The 17,364-nt window shown below is 59.8% G+C and overlaps 1 protein-coding gene across 3 annotated transcripts in view; it reads left to right on the forward strand.

Moving 5' to 3' along the window:
• Positions 1-14,701, forward strand: part of CAPZB (capping actin protein of muscle Z-line subunit beta) — a 137,966-nt gene extending 123,265 nt beyond the window's left edge. For 2 of the 3 annotated variants that reach the window (XM_068967252.1, XM_068967251.1), the window contains exons 7-9: positions 9,536-9,601; positions 10,016-10,092; positions 13,977-14,701. In XM_068967252.1, the coding sequence (XP_068823353.1) occupies positions 9,536-9,601; positions 10,016-10,092; positions 13,977-14,064 (231 nt within the window). In that variant the 3' untranslated portion in view covers positions 14,065-14,701. Of the gene's footprint in view, positions 1-9,535; positions 9,602-10,015; positions 10,093-11,405; positions 11,524-13,976 lie in introns of those variants that run through there. The other variant, XM_068967253.1, reaches the window with a different exon arrangement.
• Positions 14,702-17,364: the final 2,663 nt, after the last annotated feature.

The following is a 17,364-nucleotide window of genomic DNA, read 5'->3' on the forward strand; positions in this document are numbered from 1 at the left end:
TCCTTGGGCTTCCCTGGTGACTCAGACGGTAAAGAATCTGCCTGCAATGCGGGAGACCAGGGTTTGATCCCTGGGTCAGGAAGATCCTAGAGAAGGGAATGACAATCCACGCCAGTATTCTTGCCAGGAGACTTCCACGGACAGAGGAGCCTGAGGGCTACAGTCCATGGCGTCATAAAGAGTCTGATACGACTGAGCAGCTAACACACACACAGAGGCTCCCTGACAAAGGCGTGATTGATTAACTCATGGGTGATTGATTTGACCTCCAGCCCTTCTTCCCCGACTGCCTGGAAACCAGGAGAGGGACTAAAAGTGATTGGTGCCCCTGGTGACCAGGCCCCATCCTGAAGTGGTTTCCAAAACTCACTGTGTTCACAGAAACCCAGTCGTGGTGGAAAGAGCTTGTTGTGAGTGACAGGGCACTTGTTTCCCCTCTATGTCCCCGAAGCGATTGATGTCAGGAACTGCAGACGTGCCCGAATATCGTAAAAGATGCTGCCATTGCTGCTCTCACTCAGGAAACTCCAGGGGATTCGGGATCTGTGAGCCAGGAGCCATGGATGAAGGCCAGAGGCACATGAGGAATGGGTTTGGGTCGTCCGAATGACCAAGTGCGTGTTCCTTACGAGTCACAGTATCACAGCTGCTGTGAGCCTGTCTCTCGCCTGTCTTTGGCTCAGGTTATCATGAGCAGCTCGTCTCCAAGACGTCCCTTCCAAGCGTGTGTCAGGTGAACCGGGAGCTTGGACCACGAGGTGCCCCCTCCCCTAGAGCAGCCTTCAGTTCCTACTTCATGTGCTACCTTAAGCTTCTAAGCAAGTTCAAGACCCTTGCTCAAGAGTCCGCGTTTAGGACTCGTAACAGGCCATCCCTTGGGGAGGCCTTTGCCCCGGGCCGGTGGTGCCTCTGTGTAACAGGAGAGGACGCGCAGGCCTCGGGGAAGCCGGGCTGGCAGCCCTGCAGCAGCCCTGAGAACATCTGTTCACGTCTTCAGCCTGGAACTCCATGAGGATCCCTTTTAATATCAAGATTTTTTTTTTCGGTAAAATAATTATACTTTTAATAGCCATTGAATGTTTTTTAACGTGGCGGAAATTGTCAGTTGGGAGCTTGGTTAGTTCTGGGGGCTTCATCGCTGCACACGGGCTTTTTCTAGCTGCAGCGGGCTGGGTCGCCTGCTCTCGGGCGCACAGGTGTCCCACGTGCTGGCCCCTCTCGCTGTGGAGCCCACGTTCTGGGCACCCCGGCTCCAGTCATTGCAGCCCGCGGGCTTAGTAGCTCAGAGGCGTGTGGAACCTTCCCAGGCCAGGGATAGAGCCTGTGCACCCTACACCGGCAGGTGGATCCTTGTGCTCTGTGCCACCAGGAACACCCCTTAGTAACTTTTGGTTTTTTAACTCATTGAGTATTTTTTAAATTAGAGGATAATTACCTAACAGCATTGCAGTGGTTTCTTCCGTGCGTTCCTGTGTTAGTTGCTCAGTCGTGTCCAACGCTTTACAACCCCTTGAACTGTAGCCCGCCAGGCTCCTCTGTCCATGGGATCCTCCAGGCAAGAATTCTGGAGCGGGCTGCCAGTTCCTTCTCCAGGTTTCTTCCATACCTCACCATGAATCAGCCATAGGTATACATATGTCCCGTCACTCTTGACCTCCAGTTCAGTTCGGTCGCTCAGTCGTGTCCCACTCTTTGCGACCCCGTGAAGCGCAGCACGCCGGGCCTCCCTGTCCATCCTCCACTCCCGGAGCTACTCAGACTCGCGTCCATCGAGGCGGCGACGCCATCCAGCCGTCTCACCCTGGGTCGTCCCCTCTCCGCCTGCCCCCAGGCCCCCCAGCGTCAGCGTCTTTTCCGCGAGTCAGCTCTTCGCCTTGGCAACTTACCTGCACTTGCGTTGCAGTCGCAGGAGCGTCTCCATGCTCTTGAACAGAAGCAGTGCAAGGCCCGTGCCTGCACTGGGAGTCGGAGCCTCAGGCACCCACAGAAAACCTGCCTGGAGCCACAGGGGGTCTCGGGGGTCCCCTTCTCTGGCCTCAGGGCAGGGCTGTCTCCAAACCCTCCCAGAACCAAGGCGAGTGCTTGCTGGGCAGAGCCCATCCTTCCCCAAGGAAACAGACCCTTGTTTTCCAGGAGGCACTGATGAGGTGGGGCAATGGAACCCCCAGGCAGCTGGCTCCCCCCACCCCGCCACCCGAGGAGTGCTGGAAAATCCTAAATCCGTATCCGGAGACGGCTTCCTGCATCACTTACCGCTCTGAACTGTTTATAATTCCACCCAGTTTACAGTGACCTGGACAAATATTTAATCCCCAGCCTTCCTAATAGTTTAAATCAGAGCTGTCAGCCCACGGCCAGGGCCTGGTTCCGGCTTGCCGTGCACGGCGCCTGCTGCCAAGCCAAACGCCGGCCCGATGAGAGGCTGTCCTCAGCGCGCCGGGCCGGGCCGCGGGCCTGTGTGGATTGCCTTGTGCTCTCGGCTCTAATGAGGAAACTCGGGCTTCTGTCATCATCCTCGCGGCCAGTCACATAACTCATCCGAGGCACATTAAAGCCGGGGCTGGTTTCCAGTGTAAGTAACTGCAGGAGGCGGGCCCGGGAGGCCACAAGGGTGACAGATGAAATCTAAGCTGATGATGCATAGTTTCTGCGCAAACGGGGAAATGAGAGTTGTGGGTTTAGCTGTTTGTCCCAGGTGAACCTTGGGGGAAACGCCTCTGGTTCTCTTGGACGGGAAGCCAGGGGGTTCCAGGAAAGCCGAGCGGATCAGCAATAGGGTGGACACGGGTGGCGTGGGCTGTCTCCACGGGTCAGGTTGTGGACAGCATAGCATCACTTAGCAGGTGAGGAAACTGGGGTTCCGGCTTTTCAGTAGTTTGCCCCGTGATGACTTAACGAAGTGGCGGGCAGAGCTGGGACGTGAACCCAGCTTTGTCCCTTAGGAAAATGGGAAAAGGCTGCGTTCTGCCACATGCATCTTTTGGTCTTAACCTGTCCCCACGCCTGGTATTCGTGAGATGCTCAGTGAGCATTTGCACACTCGTGCGTTGAGCAGTTGGCTCAGTGTAGACAGGACGCTGCCCCGTGGGCACCCAGGGACTCTTTGGGGGGCAGCGGCCGTGGGTGAGTGGGCCACACCTGGAGGGGCCAGGCCTCCCTGGGCCGTGCTCAGCCGTGCTGCCCTTTGGGTGTCTCTTGTAGGAACCAGGTTGACCACAGGAGACGCCTTCACCGCCGGAAGCAGTGAGGAGGCCTTTAAGATTTTTAAGCAGTCGACCGATCAGATGTGTATCTTCAAAAGGTGGCTCTGTTCATGGAGTGGAGGCCGGGTTGGCAGGAGGGGGCCGTTAGACCCGCCCAGGAGAGGGGTGGCCAGCGGGTCAGTGAAGGGGCGTCATGGCAGGAAATACAAGGAAGGGCAGAGGCAGGAGGAGGAGAGGAGGGGTAGGTTAGAGGATCTTGGGGTGACCCCCCAAAGGTGTGTGCCCTGGGGTCAGAGGGCTCTTCCCTGGCATGAGTACCTCTGTGAGGCTGCAGTTGCTGACGCTGAGTGTGCGGAGGGAGGGCCCCGTCTCCCCGGGGCCTCGGTGCTGCGCCCCCGCCGCCCTGGCCCCAGGGGTCGGGAGCCGCCAGCCGGTTCGTGGGCTGCCAGCACATCCTGGCCACGCCACAGCCACCCCAGCCTGGGCTGCCCTTCCTGGGGTGCCCCAGGCTCCCCAGCGTTCCCACTTCCCCCGCCTGTCTTGAGTGACAGGCCGGGCCAGGTCTTAGCAGTGGATGTGTGGTCTGCACCTGTGGCACATGGAGTCTGGGTCCCTGACTGGGGATCGATCCCGGGCCCCTTTGCTGGGAGATGAGGGTCTAAGTCTCCTGGTGCCTGGCCCCGGCTCGGGCTTGGCGGCATTTGCCGCCCCACCCCCCCGGTCCCTGAGGGCCCCTTTCCTTGGCTCCTCGGGCTTTGCCTCCGTGCCCTCCTTGCTCGGTGTGGACAGTAGGAGCTGCTTGCGCTGACTGTCTTTCCCTCTCGGTGAGCGTGCCCGCCTGGCTGACCCACCAGCAGTGCTGATGCTCAGACGACAGCGCCTTCCCCGCCACCTGCAGCCCCGCCTTTGTTTCCTCCTCACCGAAGGGCGTCCCTTAGGGCCACACATCCCTGGAAGACAGAGCAGACACGATGTTTTGGCAAGTCCCTGCAGCCGTGGGGCCGTGGGAAGCAAGTGGGGGTGGTCTTCACAGGGGCTCTCACAGCCCGACCTTGTCAGGGCGAGGGCAGGCGCTGGCCCCCGGGCCCCCGCGGGAAGGCCGCCGGCCGAGCACCAGCACGCCTGAGGATGCCGCACCGCGAGGTCACTGCTGTGTGTCAGAGGGACGTGGGAAAAGGCGGGACCGCGGGTCTCTGGAAGGAAACCCATGGGCCGGGCCCTGCAGATGTGTGATTTTTTTTTTTTCCTCAGATTCTAAATATTTAACAACAAAGGTGGAATGTCTCGTGGGGTGGGGAGGTGAGGCCAGTCCCTTGCTCCCCGCGCGGCGTCTGCACGCAGTGAGGCTCCAGCCGGCGCCCCTGCCTGTGGGTCGAGGCCGGGAAACCCACTTCGACCCTTGCTGGGCGCTCGGGCCAGGCAGAGGCCCGTGGCCTCCCTTGCAGATGTGGGGAGGCCGAGTCCGCACCAGGCCGGGGGTGGTTCAGGGAGGGCCTTCTCCTGGGGGAGGCCCAGCTGCAGCTGGTCCCTGTTCTCTGAGGCTCCCAGGTTCGGGGTAGAGAGGCTTCACGGTGTGGGTTCTGGGGGCGCCCCCGTGCAGGTCTGGTGACCTGGGGTGGAACGGCCCCGGCTTGGTCCAGGGGGCGAGCCAGCATGAGGCTGCCGCCCTGTGCCGTGCCCCACCAGGAAGGTCGGGCAGGAGTGGAGTGGAGATCTGAGGGAGGGCAGGGACGGAGCCGCTTGGAACGTCTGAGCCCTGCGTTGCGGTCTGGCCTTGATTTTTCCCGTAAGGAGCATGGATGAGGTTGAGCGAATGGAGAAGTCTTCTGGAAGAGAACAGGTTTTGGAATCATCCAGGCTGTCGTCCCAATCCCAGCCCATTCTCCTTCCAGCTGTGTGACCTGGACAAACCACTTCCCTTCTCTGAAGTTCAGCATTTTTACCAGTGAGCCCATAACGCCCCTTTGGAAACTGTTAGAGCAGAAATAAAAGCCGCCTTGAGGCACAGGTTCTGCCTGGTAAATAAAATAGTAGCTGTTGCTGCTGGTACCATGTACCATGCAAGCTAGGCTCTATTAAATTTTTCCTGAACTGGGTGGACGGAAGCTCTGCTGCGAGGCTGTCCAACCACTATCTTCCGCTTGCCAGCGTGCCAGGCCCTGGTCTCCAGCCCCAGGCTGACCTGGAGCCAGCCTGAGGCGAATGCCGGGAACTGTGTAGCCGTGGAGCCCGGCGCCACTCGGGGCCCGGGGCGGGTGTTGGCTCATCCCGAGCACAGCAGCAGCAAGGAGATGGAGGCCTTTCCGGGCCGAGGCCTGGCCCCAGGGCTGCAGAGTGGGAGCCGCCTGCCAGGCTGGCTTCCCACAGGGCCCCGGAGAAGCGCTGCTCGGCACTCTGCTCACGTTTTCCCTTTTGAGGAAAACAGCCTGCTTTCTAAACAGGCCCGTGTCCTCCGCGTCTCCCGGCCGCAGAGGGGAGCCGGGGGTACCGGACGGGGGTGGGCAAGCTGGGCTCTGACTTCAGACTCGGCTGGAACCACCTTGTGGAACATCTGTGCGACCACAGCCCATAAAAATGTTTTCCTCTGGCAGCCGCTTTTATGAGATGTAATAATATCCGCGTTGCAAAAATAGCTTTGTTTTTGGTGGGTCAGCACTGCCAGTGAGCTGACCCTGACCAGGTGTGGAGGGATTCAGCAGGGGGGCTGTGGAAACACGTCTGTGTGCCAGGCCCCTGTCCCCCTCCCAGCCCACCCTCTTCCTTCCCTTCCCCGGGCCCCTGCTGGGCCTTTGCCTTGGGGTCAGATTTCTGGCCTCGAGCTTCGCAGCCCCTTGGGTCCTCCCAGAGAGTTTGTCTGCTCCCAGAGAAGGCTCATGCCCCTGCCCAGGCCTCTCGACTTCTGAGAGCCTGGCAGTGCCAGCCTCTCCCTTTGTGGGAAGATAGCTCCGATTCTGAAGCAGAGATGATGCCCAAGCTGTCCAACACCCGATGGGGCTTCACTGACCCCACGGCCCTGAGCCCTTTGCCTCCGGTCCTGGCCTCAGCTTTGGGTGATAGGTGCTCATTTAAGGTGGGATTCTCATTGAGCTCACCGCCTCCATGCTTCCCTGGGTGTGCCAGGGATCCACCGGCCGTGCGGAGCTGGGGAAACTGATTTGTGGGAGGACGTAATTCACTTGGGCCAGAGCCCCAGGCCTCTCCTTGCCCAGAAGAGCAGCTCTGAGCGGCCATCAGGCCAGGCACAGGAGCCTTCTCCCTGGGAGAGGAGAGAATCCTGGGTGACAGCGTGTTGGTGTCGAGATTACCTTTCAGGATTGGGTGGGCAGCCTCCATCCTTCCCCCGGCAGGCGGGGTTCTGGCCCCTGTTGAGTATGTGTGCACGCGCTCCAGCCGCCAGGGCCGAGCGCATCTCACGGATGCTGTGACTCTGCCCGGCGGGGGCGCTTCTCATGCTTGAAGTGGTGACGTTCACAAGCATGCACACCCCCTGCTTTGTGGGGACCCCTGGCATCTCTGAAGATCGAGTCTCCCCGGGACCCTTGGCTAGAGTGCCTGGGGGGCCCAGGGGTGGGGCAGAGCAGCCGGTCCTGCTGGCATCTCACCCCCTCTCCGGCTTGGCCAGCCCTCCACAGAGCAGTCTGCTCAGAGCCAGGCATCTTCCCTCTCAGAGACTTGGCATCCTGGCTTTGGAAGGCGAGGACTTGGCTTCCAGACCGTCACTCCACTCTGGTTTCCCCCCTCCCCAGCTTGTAGTGTCGTGACACAGGGCCGCCTGTTCCTCCAGGGACCCCTCTGGGGACCCAGAGCTCCTGGCTGTGTGAGCAGGTGCTGTGACAGCTCCGCCGCCCTCGGCAGTGACGGGCATCGCTGGACCGCCCTGCCAGGCAGCAGGTTTCAGAGCGCGGCCACGACCTCCTGTGTCCTCCTCCTCCTGGCCTGAAACGCCCACGTGCTTTCCCATTTCTTGGGTTCGGGGCATGCAGACCTTTGACACAGAAGAGCGTGTCCGTGGCTCTCTGAAACCCAGACTGCACCCGGCTGTGCCGATGGGGCCGGGCCGAGACGGGGCCCTGCAGCTCCATCAGGGAAGGGGGTGGGCACGCGGCCCCTGATCTGGGCACCAGGAACAGTTTCATTTTGATCCTGAAAGGTGCACGAACGCCGTCCTAGCAGGCATCTCGTATTCTTGTCAAGGGAAATCACCCAAAACCCACAAGTCTCTCTGCTGGACCTGTTCCCCATGTTGCTCTCAGTGAGATTAACGTCTGAGCCAAAGTATGTGGTCTGCGTTTGCCCGGGTGCACGCAGGCACACTGCAGCGGAAGGCCCAGCAGGGCTGTCATCTGGACAGGCTCTGTGATGTCTGCCCGCCTGCTTCCTCGGGCGCGTGGTGGTCCTGAGGAGGGGCAGACAGACCGAGGCCCGGAAGCTCTGTGCTCCGCCACCGACCCGGGCCACTGTCTGGGAGCGACCCGTCCATCACCTCCACCCTTGATGCCGGTGGCCCACCCCACGAACCCTATGCGCCTTCCCTTAGGTCCTGCACAAACAGACAGACCCAGGGCACAGCAGGGAATCCTGCGGGCGGCCCCGGGGAGCCGGCGGGCTGTGGTCCAGCCAGAGCCGCGGGATCCTGGGTGGGAAGCTGCCGCAAAGACGCGCTCTCGAGGAGCCTGTGTTCCTCAGCCCAGCATCCCCGTCACCGCCAGAAACTGGAGACTCTCACGGTAGGTCGTGTCCACAGCCAGCCTGCACTGGCTCCTGGAGCATCTGATTTGAAAACGCTCCAGCAGATGGCTTTTTTTTTTACTGGTCCCATCAAAAGTTGTGGCCTGGATCAGCGTCAGGCCAGTGTTTGCCTTCTGTCATGAAAGTGGAGTCAGCCTCCGCCCTCTGCAGAGTTCTGGTACCTCTGAAGTGTCCTCTAGCTTTTCAGGGAGGTCTGTGTCTCGGAGTCAGATTTGTCTGGCCCTGAAGCCTAATCATTTTAAACGATCTGTTTCTCTGCTATCACCACCTGCTTCCAGCTCTGTCTCCCTCTTAACTGGGTGTGTTGTACCCTTCCCAGCCTAGAAGTCACCCTGAAATTCATCGGTAAGAGAGGTCAAACCCAGTGAGGCGATGGAGGCCTTTAGCCTCTGCACAGACTGCCATCCACCGCAGGCGTCCGCCCTGCCCTGTTCCCCAGCTCTGAAGGTGGTTAGCCGTCCACCTCCGCTCTGCACTCTCACTGATCTGAGTTCCTCCTGCACTCTCGCCTCCCTGACCTGGCTCCTGTCTCTGCGTCCTGTCTCTCGGGCACCTCCAGGGTCTGTTTCCTCAGCAACAGTGACTGCAGTCAGGCGCTGGTAGGGGTGGGCGGCATCGGGCGCCTAGTGGTCCGCTCGGTGCCCGTGAGCGTCACAGCTGCATCTGCCCTGAAGGGACGTGTGATCGTGGAGAGAATAAGCCCCGAACATGGGGAGGAAGTGCGGGCAGTCGTGGTGTCGTGCCGTGACTCGGCGTTCACGTCAGGGGCCTCGTTGCCTTCTCCCCTTTCCTGTCGGCCCTCAGAGGGCTCATCCCTGGGCCAGAACCAACTCGCGGGGCACCTCTCCTCCAGAGCCCCCATCGTCCCTGCAGAAGGGCCATCTACGTTGTTAGATACTAAAGAGACACAAGTTCAAAAAAGTCATTGGTTTGGACAATTTGGAAAATAGCGGAGGGCCTCTGAGAGAATTATTTGAGAAGAAGAATACTGGGATGAGTGACAGGAAGTCGGGAGAAAAGAGCTGTGCCCCCTCGACAGGTGTAGCAGAGAGGAAGGCAAGAGCTGGGCCACCAGACGGCTAAGCGGAGGCTCTCCTGCAGTGCTTTCGTAGCTGTAGGTGGTGGATGGTGCACGTCCTTTTCTGGCCACGCACTCCCCAGGAGGGGCCGTGCCTTCAGCAGGAGTAGACGGAACACAGGCTGGGAAGTGGGCATGGCAGTGACCCGGGCTCTGCCTTCCCCGCGGGTGTGACTTTGGGCGAGTCGCCCCTTCGGCCTGAGCCTGGGGTCCCCTGTCTAACACCCGGGCTGTTGCCCCCCCTACCCCTCCCTCTGTAGCTGCCAGGCACGGCCGCCGCTGGCAGGCACCTTAGAGGCTCACCGTGACATCACGGCCCGAAGCTCTGCAAGTGCCCTCCTGCCGTGGAGCCGGGGAGGCTGTGTTGTGGAGCCGGAGATGCCCCCGGAGACAGGCCTGTGATCCTCGTGCTGGGCTTCCCATGGCCAGGACAGCAGGTTCTGTGCAGCCCGGCAGCCGCCCCCGCCCAGCGCTCTGACTCAGCTGTGTTCCCGTTCCCTTGCAGATGGAGAAGGATGAGACCGTGAGCGACTGCTCTCCACACATAGCCAACATCGGGCGCCTGGTCGAGGTGAGCAGCTGCCTCCCCCGGGGCCTCCCGGGCAGCTTCCCGCCAGCTTCCAGCAGCACGGCGCCCATTTCCGGGCCCCGCCTGGTGTCTTCTGTGCCTTCTGAGCCGGGCTCAGGGCCAGAGGCCCCTCCTCTGCTGCCCCCAGAGGACTCAGCGCGGGAAGCCCTCAGCCCTGCCCCGCCTCCACAGCCAGCCCTCAGCACCCCGCCTTCCCCATGCCCTCCGGAAGAAGGGGTTGCTCTGCAGAGTTGTCCCAGAGCCCACGGGAGGACTCGGGTGTCTCCCATACTAACGGCAGGCCAGGCCCTGGCCGGGGGCTCCCGCGCACCCCCGTGTGGCCGCCGCGGGGACTGCAGGGTGCCCGTGGGGCAGGCGCCTCCTGACCGTGCCCCTGACTGGCCGCCTCCCTTCCAGGACATGGAGAATAAAATCAGAAGTACGCTGAACGAGATCTACTTCGGGAAGACAAAGGACATCGTCAACGGGCTGAGGTAACGTGCCCAGGAGCACAGGCCGTGGAACCCGGGAGATGGGGGTTGTGGGTCCGAGGTCACCGCTCAACAGCTCCACTGCCTGGGGCCAGTCTCCTCTGCAAACCAGGGCCGAAGTGCCCGCCTGACAGGGTCGGTGATGCAGGTTTTCGAGCTAAAGCCCCACGCGCAGGACTTGTTCTCAGGGTAGACGTGCGTGCTGAGCTCCTCCGTTTGTCTCCTGGGGACCGTCTGCCTTCACGGCCGTGGTGCCCTCCTTCCCGCAGCCACCTCTCGGTCCCGTGGGCCCAGTCCTGCCTGAAGATTCTCCGTGTAGCTGCCGGCCCTGGGGCCTGAGGACCCCCAGGTCTGACCCTGAGACGCAGCAGGTTGCATGGCCCCCAGTTGGCTGGGTTTGGGGCAGCGGAGCATCCCCCAGAGAGAGCCCTGGGCCGCTGCTTTCTGCAGAGGGCTCCACCCCCAGTCCCCCCACGCCTTGTTTCCACGGTTCTTCAGCGAAGGCTGAGGGAGGCTCAGGGGCTTCCGGTCACAGAGGGCAGTGGAGGCTGTGGGGGAGAGAGCCCCGGCCTTGGAGTCCCAGCCTGAGGTCTCAGGCAGCCTCTGCCACCCCGAGCTCTGTGACCTTAGAGCAGGGACTCCTCTCGGGGGCGTCCCGCCCGTCCAGGAGCTGGGGTGGGGGCCCGAGGCAGGGAGGATGGGGTCTGAGTCTCATCGCCACCCCGCGAGTCCAGGGGCTCGTGGCCTGGCCTTGGCCCCCGGCCCTGCAGGCCCCCTGTGGACAGACCCCTCTAGGCTGGGCAGTGGCAGGAAGTGGCCTGGGCTGGCCCTGGTTTGAGTCCGCCTAGAGGAGGCAGTTCAGTCTCTCTCAGACAGCTGTAAGGGTGGCGCCCGCTCTGGACTTGCCTTTCTGATTCCCTATCTGTGGGGAGCCTGGTCTAGCCCCTGGCTTTACTCCCCTGCTCACCCCACGCATCATTGCTCTCCTCCGGCTGTTGAGCCCGGGGCCTGGGGAGTCCTCTCTGCTCAGAGCTTCCCGGCCTGGGGCCCCTGCGTCATCAGACACACCAGACACGCCTGTCGGCCTGCACCATCCCGGGCAAAGGCTGGAGAACCAAAGGGAGCCGCAGAGAGCCTGCCGGGGCTGGGCGGGCCCCTGAGAGCCACAGCCGCCCCGCCCCCCCCCGAGCCCCGCGGCCCCGACGCCCACAGCCCTGAGCGGCTGCGCCCCAGGGACGCCTCCTCTCCTGCCCGCGGCCCCCGCTTCCTCCACACTGGGGCTCCTCCACGGCCCTCACTCTGCGCGCTCTCTGTAGATCTGTTGACGTTATCCCCGACAACCCCAAGTTCCTGCAGCTGCAGAGGGAGCTTTCCCAAGTGCTGACGCAGCGCCAGACCCACATCCAGCCCGATAACTAAGCCGCTCCAGGTACCCTGCCCGAGAGGCCTGAGCGCCGCCCCACTAAACAGGACTCACCAGCCCGCCGAGACCCTGCCAGCCCCTTAAACACCACTAACCCGTGTCCGCTCGGCCAGGAGTCGCCCCGTAACTGCTGACTTGGCCCTGCGTAACAGGGCCCGAATCACGTGTGCAGTGTGTGTGCTCGGCACTCCGGGCAGGGCTGCGTGTGGGGCAGGCCGGCAGGCCAGGGTCATGGTCACCCACGCCGCTCCCAGGGGCTGCCTGCTTCGCCGGAGGCTGGGGCGGCCTCTCTGTCTGCTCTGTGTGCAGCCGGAGCTTTGCCACCTTTCCACCAAGGACCCCGGAAGCTCAAAAAGATCCCTTTTCGGGGGGCAGTTGCCTGGGTCAGCTGATCTGAGGTGTACCGCCCTGGGTCTAAGAGTGGGACGCAGAGCTGGGTCTCTTAAGAGCCCTCTGCTGGTTGCCCAGTCGTCTCCGACTCTGCGACCCCGTGGATTGTAGCCTGTCAGGCTCCTCTGTCCATGGAATTCTCCAGGCAAGAATACTGGAGTGGGTAAAAATTCCCTCCTCTGGGGGATCTTCCTGACCCAGGGATGGAGCCCAGCTGTCCCACACTGCAGGCAGATTTTTAATCTCTGAACCACCAGGGAAGCCCGGAGCGGGGCTATAATGTCTGAGCCAGGCCTGGTGCCCCCAGACCAGGTGCCCCTGGAGCCGCCGGGACCAGCACTGCCCTCCGCCCCCAATGAGCTGCACCCATCATCCTAAATGCCTTATGCTTGACAGAGGGGAAAGTCTTGCTTGTGGACGACACCCAAGAACATGACTTGAGCATGTGATGGATACGGATGTGCAAAAGCCGGCAGCACCCCCAGAGAGGAGGGGGCGAGCCGAGCTGAGCAGGGCTGCAGAGCCCGGGAGTAGGGGCTTCCTCCCAGGCCCGGGAGCTGGACACGGGGCCCCAGCCCAGAAGAGGCTCGGGGGGCGGCCCTTGTGCAACCAGGAGGCTCCTCTGCTGTGGCTGCAGCCGTCTGGTCTGGGTGCACGCCGGCGTCGGGCCTGGGTTGTCTCCCTGCCTTTAAAAGCATGCCATACAGTACAGTTCTCCCCAGGCCCTCCTCTTCCAGGGTGGGTCTAGAATCTTCTGGACCCCTCCCCTTGGCCAGGCCCTGTGGGGATATGGGACCCCCGCGCCCCCATCCCCTGCTGCCCAGCCTGGCGACTTCTGTCTGAGACACACACACAGAGCCTCCTGCAGACGCTGGTTCCTGGTGGCTTGGCCATGACCTTCCTGAGCTCCTTTCCCTGAACAAGCGCTCTCCCTTCCTGCCTCCAGCTGCTCTGGCCTAACCTTCTGTCCCTTACCGGTCCTCCCTCTGGACATTTCTCCTTGTCGGGGGTGGGGGTGGGGGTGCTGGGTGCAGCCCAGGCCTGGCGTGCCTCTCCCGGAAGAGCCAGCACGGCTCCAGCCAGGAAGCCGTGGGAGCTGCCGCAGAGCAGAGCGAGCGCTCAGAAGCGTGTGTCCTGCAGCATCAGCCGAAATGCCAGCATTTCTCATGGGAGGCTTTTTAGCTGTACACAGACTCTCTGAGAGTCTTGTCTCTGCCACCCTCTTTACCTTCTGAGGGCGCTTCCCATGGTGTTCCCAGGACTCAGTAGCCAGCATTCCATATGGATGCTCCTGGTCCTACCTCATTGTACTTAAGCCCCGTTTGGCACTGGCTGAGGGGTTATTGTCTGGTCTCTGCTTCCTGTGCGGCTTCACAGCCAGCGCGTGTCAAGCTTGAGGTTCCTGTGGCTCCACCGTGGTCCTGCCAGGCAGCCTGCCGCCCTTGCTCTCTACTGCCTTGAGACTGCTATAAAGCCTGTACATAGTTTAACAAGCCCCTGGTTAGCCTGTACATTGGGGAGCCTTGACCAGGGTCACTAAGGTCATTGCCAGCAGCATTTCTCAGAGCCTCAGTTTCCTCATCTGTAAATTGGGACTAATGCTCGGACTCCTCTGTGATGCTTGTGAGAGGGAAGTGTGCTTGGGAATCACTTATGAATGACAAATGACACAATGTCCACAAAGCTTAGCTGTTGCTCACCTCATCTAACCCCTGTGTCCGTGCACTCACACGAGCGTTTCCCCACAAATCCAAGAGTTGACCCGGAAGCCACTTGTGGTTCAGGCCCATGTTGTGACGTGTGCCCAGAGTCCAGGTCACAGCCAGCCTGGGGCAGGGCTGGGCCGTGGCCTCCCCTGCAGGGCCCGGTGAGGTGCTGAGGGACCAGCCTCCGGCTCTGGGCCCCTCTGCACCCTCCGACCTTCCCGCACGGCTTGCAGCTCCGCTCCTAGAGGCGACGTGGGTGGAGGGGCGCCCGGCCCCCCCACCCCGGACGCACCGCATGGCAGCTCTCACCCTCTTTTCCTTGTCTCTTCTGCCTGCTCATGACGATTCTTCCCCCCTCCACCCCACAGGTCTGTGCAGACTTTCGCAGACAAATCAAAACAAGAAGCTCTTAAGAACGACCTGGTGGAGGCTTTGAAGAGAAAGCAGCAGTGTTAAAAGCCTCTGCTCCCCACTGACCGGAGACGCCGTGCGCTGTTAGGCTCCTTTCTTAGACACTCGTTTCCTGCTCCCTGCCTCGTCCCTTCCCTCCCCGACAGGCCGCACAACAACTCGCATCACCACCGCAGCGCCATCTCTCCCGAGAATAAACCCGGTAAACAGCCCTGGTCTCGGAGGCCTCCTTCCCCCACCACGTTTTGCTATCACAACTCGGTATTCCCATAGAGACCGCGTTTTCTGTCCGCCCCGGCCCCCCCCACCCGTTTATCGGCATAAAAATACACTGTCTGTCTGCCTCCCTCCCCTCCCACCTTTTTGTTACATTGGTGTAAAAAATGTAAAACAAAAAAATTTTATGAAATAACTGTGGTGTGTGAGAGAAGAAAAACTGGAAATCTGATTCCACGTGTGTTTGGGAGTTGCTTGGGGCTGGGGGCCGGCGGGGGACAGGGGACAGCTCTGGGAGAAAGGAGAGGTGGCCCTCAGCTCGGCCCGCGGTGGGGGCGGGGCCTGCGGGCCGCCCTGCTCCTCTCGCCAGGTGCTTTTCTGTCAATTTTTATGGAATGCAAAAGGAGTTTTTGTTTTATTTTGTTTTTTTGTAAAGCTTAAAAAAATCTACATCTTATACTTGAGCTTCCATACTTAAAAAAAAAAGAAAGAAAAAAAACAAAAAATAAATAAATAAAAAGAAACTGGGACTCAGCCTTGTGTTCTTTCTCGCCTGCCCCACTTTCCCAGGACACGCGACTCTGGCTGCCCCGCTGGAGGGCTGACCCCAAGCAGGGGCAGGGGACACGGCAGGTGTCGGGTGGAGGGAGTGCGGAGCCCGCACAGCAAATGAGCAGCTGCTTCTCTGGGCCTGCCTCTGCACAGACCCCGCCCTGCCTGTCCTGAAGAGCCGGGGCCGTCACGCGGTCGGGCATGATGGGGTGGGGCTCCCCGACCCCATCCCCTTTCACTTCGGTAGACCTGGGCACAGGCATGACCTGTCCGGACGCAGTCCTGGCTTCTCTCCCGAGTCTGATGAGAAAGTTCCCAGATGGGGGTGCGTCTCTGAGTGCAAAGCACCGCTGAGATGGAGGCAGGGAACGAGAGACCCCTGGACGCAGCGCCTTTCAAGGACCTTCAGGTGGAGATGAGGGAGGTGGACAAGTGAAGGCGGGTGGAGCCAGGGACAGCCCTCCAGGTGTGCCGCCAAGCTGACATCCTCTCGGCTCCTGGGGACAGAATGCCTGGCTCAGACAAGCGAGCTCATTGTTAGTAGGTGTTCAGCCTCGGGGTCAGGAGTAACACTTGAAAGCCAGAAGCTGTAACTCTTACGGCGTATGAGAGGCCTGACCTTACTGGTCTAGAATCTGCCGTCACTGGAAGGGCCGTCGCTGCTGTTTTCCGGCTCTGAGTCAGACTGGTGTGATGAGGAACCATGGGCTCAGAGACCAGATGTCCCCGGCGAGGGGAAGCAAGTGGCAGGAGAGCGGTGTGAGCCCCTGGCTAAGGGCCACCCCCTGGCCAGTCCTGACCCTGCTCGCACGGAGGTGGGCATCGTGGTGGCCGGCAGGCCCCCGGCGTTCTGCAGAGGGATGCTAGGCTGGGGAAGCCGCACACGGGCTGTGGGGGGTCGGGGGCTCCCTGGGTCCCCTGCTGCGGCTGACTCCTGGGGCTTGGGGGCAGCATCACATGCCCCCTCCAGGGGCACCCGAGGTGCTTGCTTGGCACTTGACAGATGATGGGAGGTCGCTGAGGCGAGGGAGGGGCAGCAGGAGTCTGGTCTGGGCCCGGGGCTTCCGATCTCGCCTGCCTTCTGATCTCAGCCCCACCGGAATCGCCCTGGTACGCCTGGCACCAGTGATGTTCTCCGTCTCTAGAAGCACGAGGGCTCCAGCGGGTGACCCGGGGATTCCTTCTGCACGGCCCTTCCACTCCCCTCTTGCTGCAACCTTAACAGGCCAGCCTCTCGGATGGAACCCTTCCTGAGCCCCAGATTCCAAGACTCTGTCCTCAAACCTTCATTCATTCAGATCCTGGAGCAAGCAGCCGCTGTGCTGTAGGGCAGGCCCGAGGGGACCATTCCGCCAGGAGGGTAGCCCAGGCCTGTGGACCTGCTCTGGGCTCCTCTGCACTGCCACCCCCTCCCCGCGGCCCCGAGGGGCCGGGGCAGCCTTTGCTGTAAGCCCTCAGCACAGGCAGAGGCAGGCAGCCCGCCCCCCAGGGTAGCCGGCCCCCTCGCTCACCCTACTCCCCTGGCTGGCGCTTCCGAGAGGGGACCTTTTTCTTCTGACCAGTGATTGTTGCTTGTTATTTTAAGTATCTATAGCAAATTATTACAAGACAGTATGTCTCATTCCAAACAGTATTATTAAACATGATAAATATTATAGAAGTTCAATATTATAAATTAAAATGTGTCACCATTTTTTCTCAATGTAACTAAAACCTGTAAAACCTTCAGCAGGAAATCCAGATTATACTTAATCACACCATGTCAAGTCGATACTTAAGACAAAACTCCTACTTCATGCGTGAGAGGTTTCTTACTGATTCTGCAAATCACTTTTCAGCTGTTCACAAAACAGGTGGTCTATTGATATTTTAAAATTCATTGTTGAAAATTTTTCTTGTTTTATAAAAAGTTTGGACATAATTTCTGTCACTTCAACTCTAGTTAGCTTTTTAAAAAGATGGGAATTTCAGAATACAAATAGTGTTTTATATAAACTCATTAAAGAAGTTTTCTGAAAGATAGTTAAATGTGGGACAGTATTTTAAACATTTGTTTGAATTTCCTACTTTCTTAAGTAATTTAAAATATGACTTTAAATAATAAAATAGTACTTCATGAACACACTCATATGACCATTCTCTACCTTCCTTGTGAATGACTAAATATCATATATATGCGTGCACATGGATATGTGCGTACGTGTGTGTGCATACGTGTGTATATGTGTGTGTATGTCTGACAAGTCTAATGAATGAAATCCTTTACTTCCTCCACTCACCTAACTGACCACCCATTCCTCACGCACATGGACACAGGTTATTTTGTAGTAACTGTGTCAGCAGCAATGTTGCAAGATTCATTTTCATAACCCATAACTCACCATTCGAGTTTTAAAAATAGCTGATGTGATGTTTATTCAGACAGCTTTACCGAGATACAATTCACATTCAGCTCACCCATTTAGTGTTCAAATGCAGGGACTTCCCCAGCGACCCAGCGTTTAGGACTCCACACATCCTCTGCAAGGGGACACGATTTTGATCCCTGGTCAGTGGAGAAGGCAATGGCGCCCCACT

Source organism: Capricornis sumatraensis, chromosome 3 (genome assembly GCF_032405125.1).
Source record: "Capricornis sumatraensis isolate serow.1 chromosome 3, serow.2, whole genome shotgun sequence".
Lineage (NCBI taxonomy): Eukaryota > Metazoa > Chordata > Mammalia > Artiodactyla > Bovidae > Capricornis > Capricornis sumatraensis.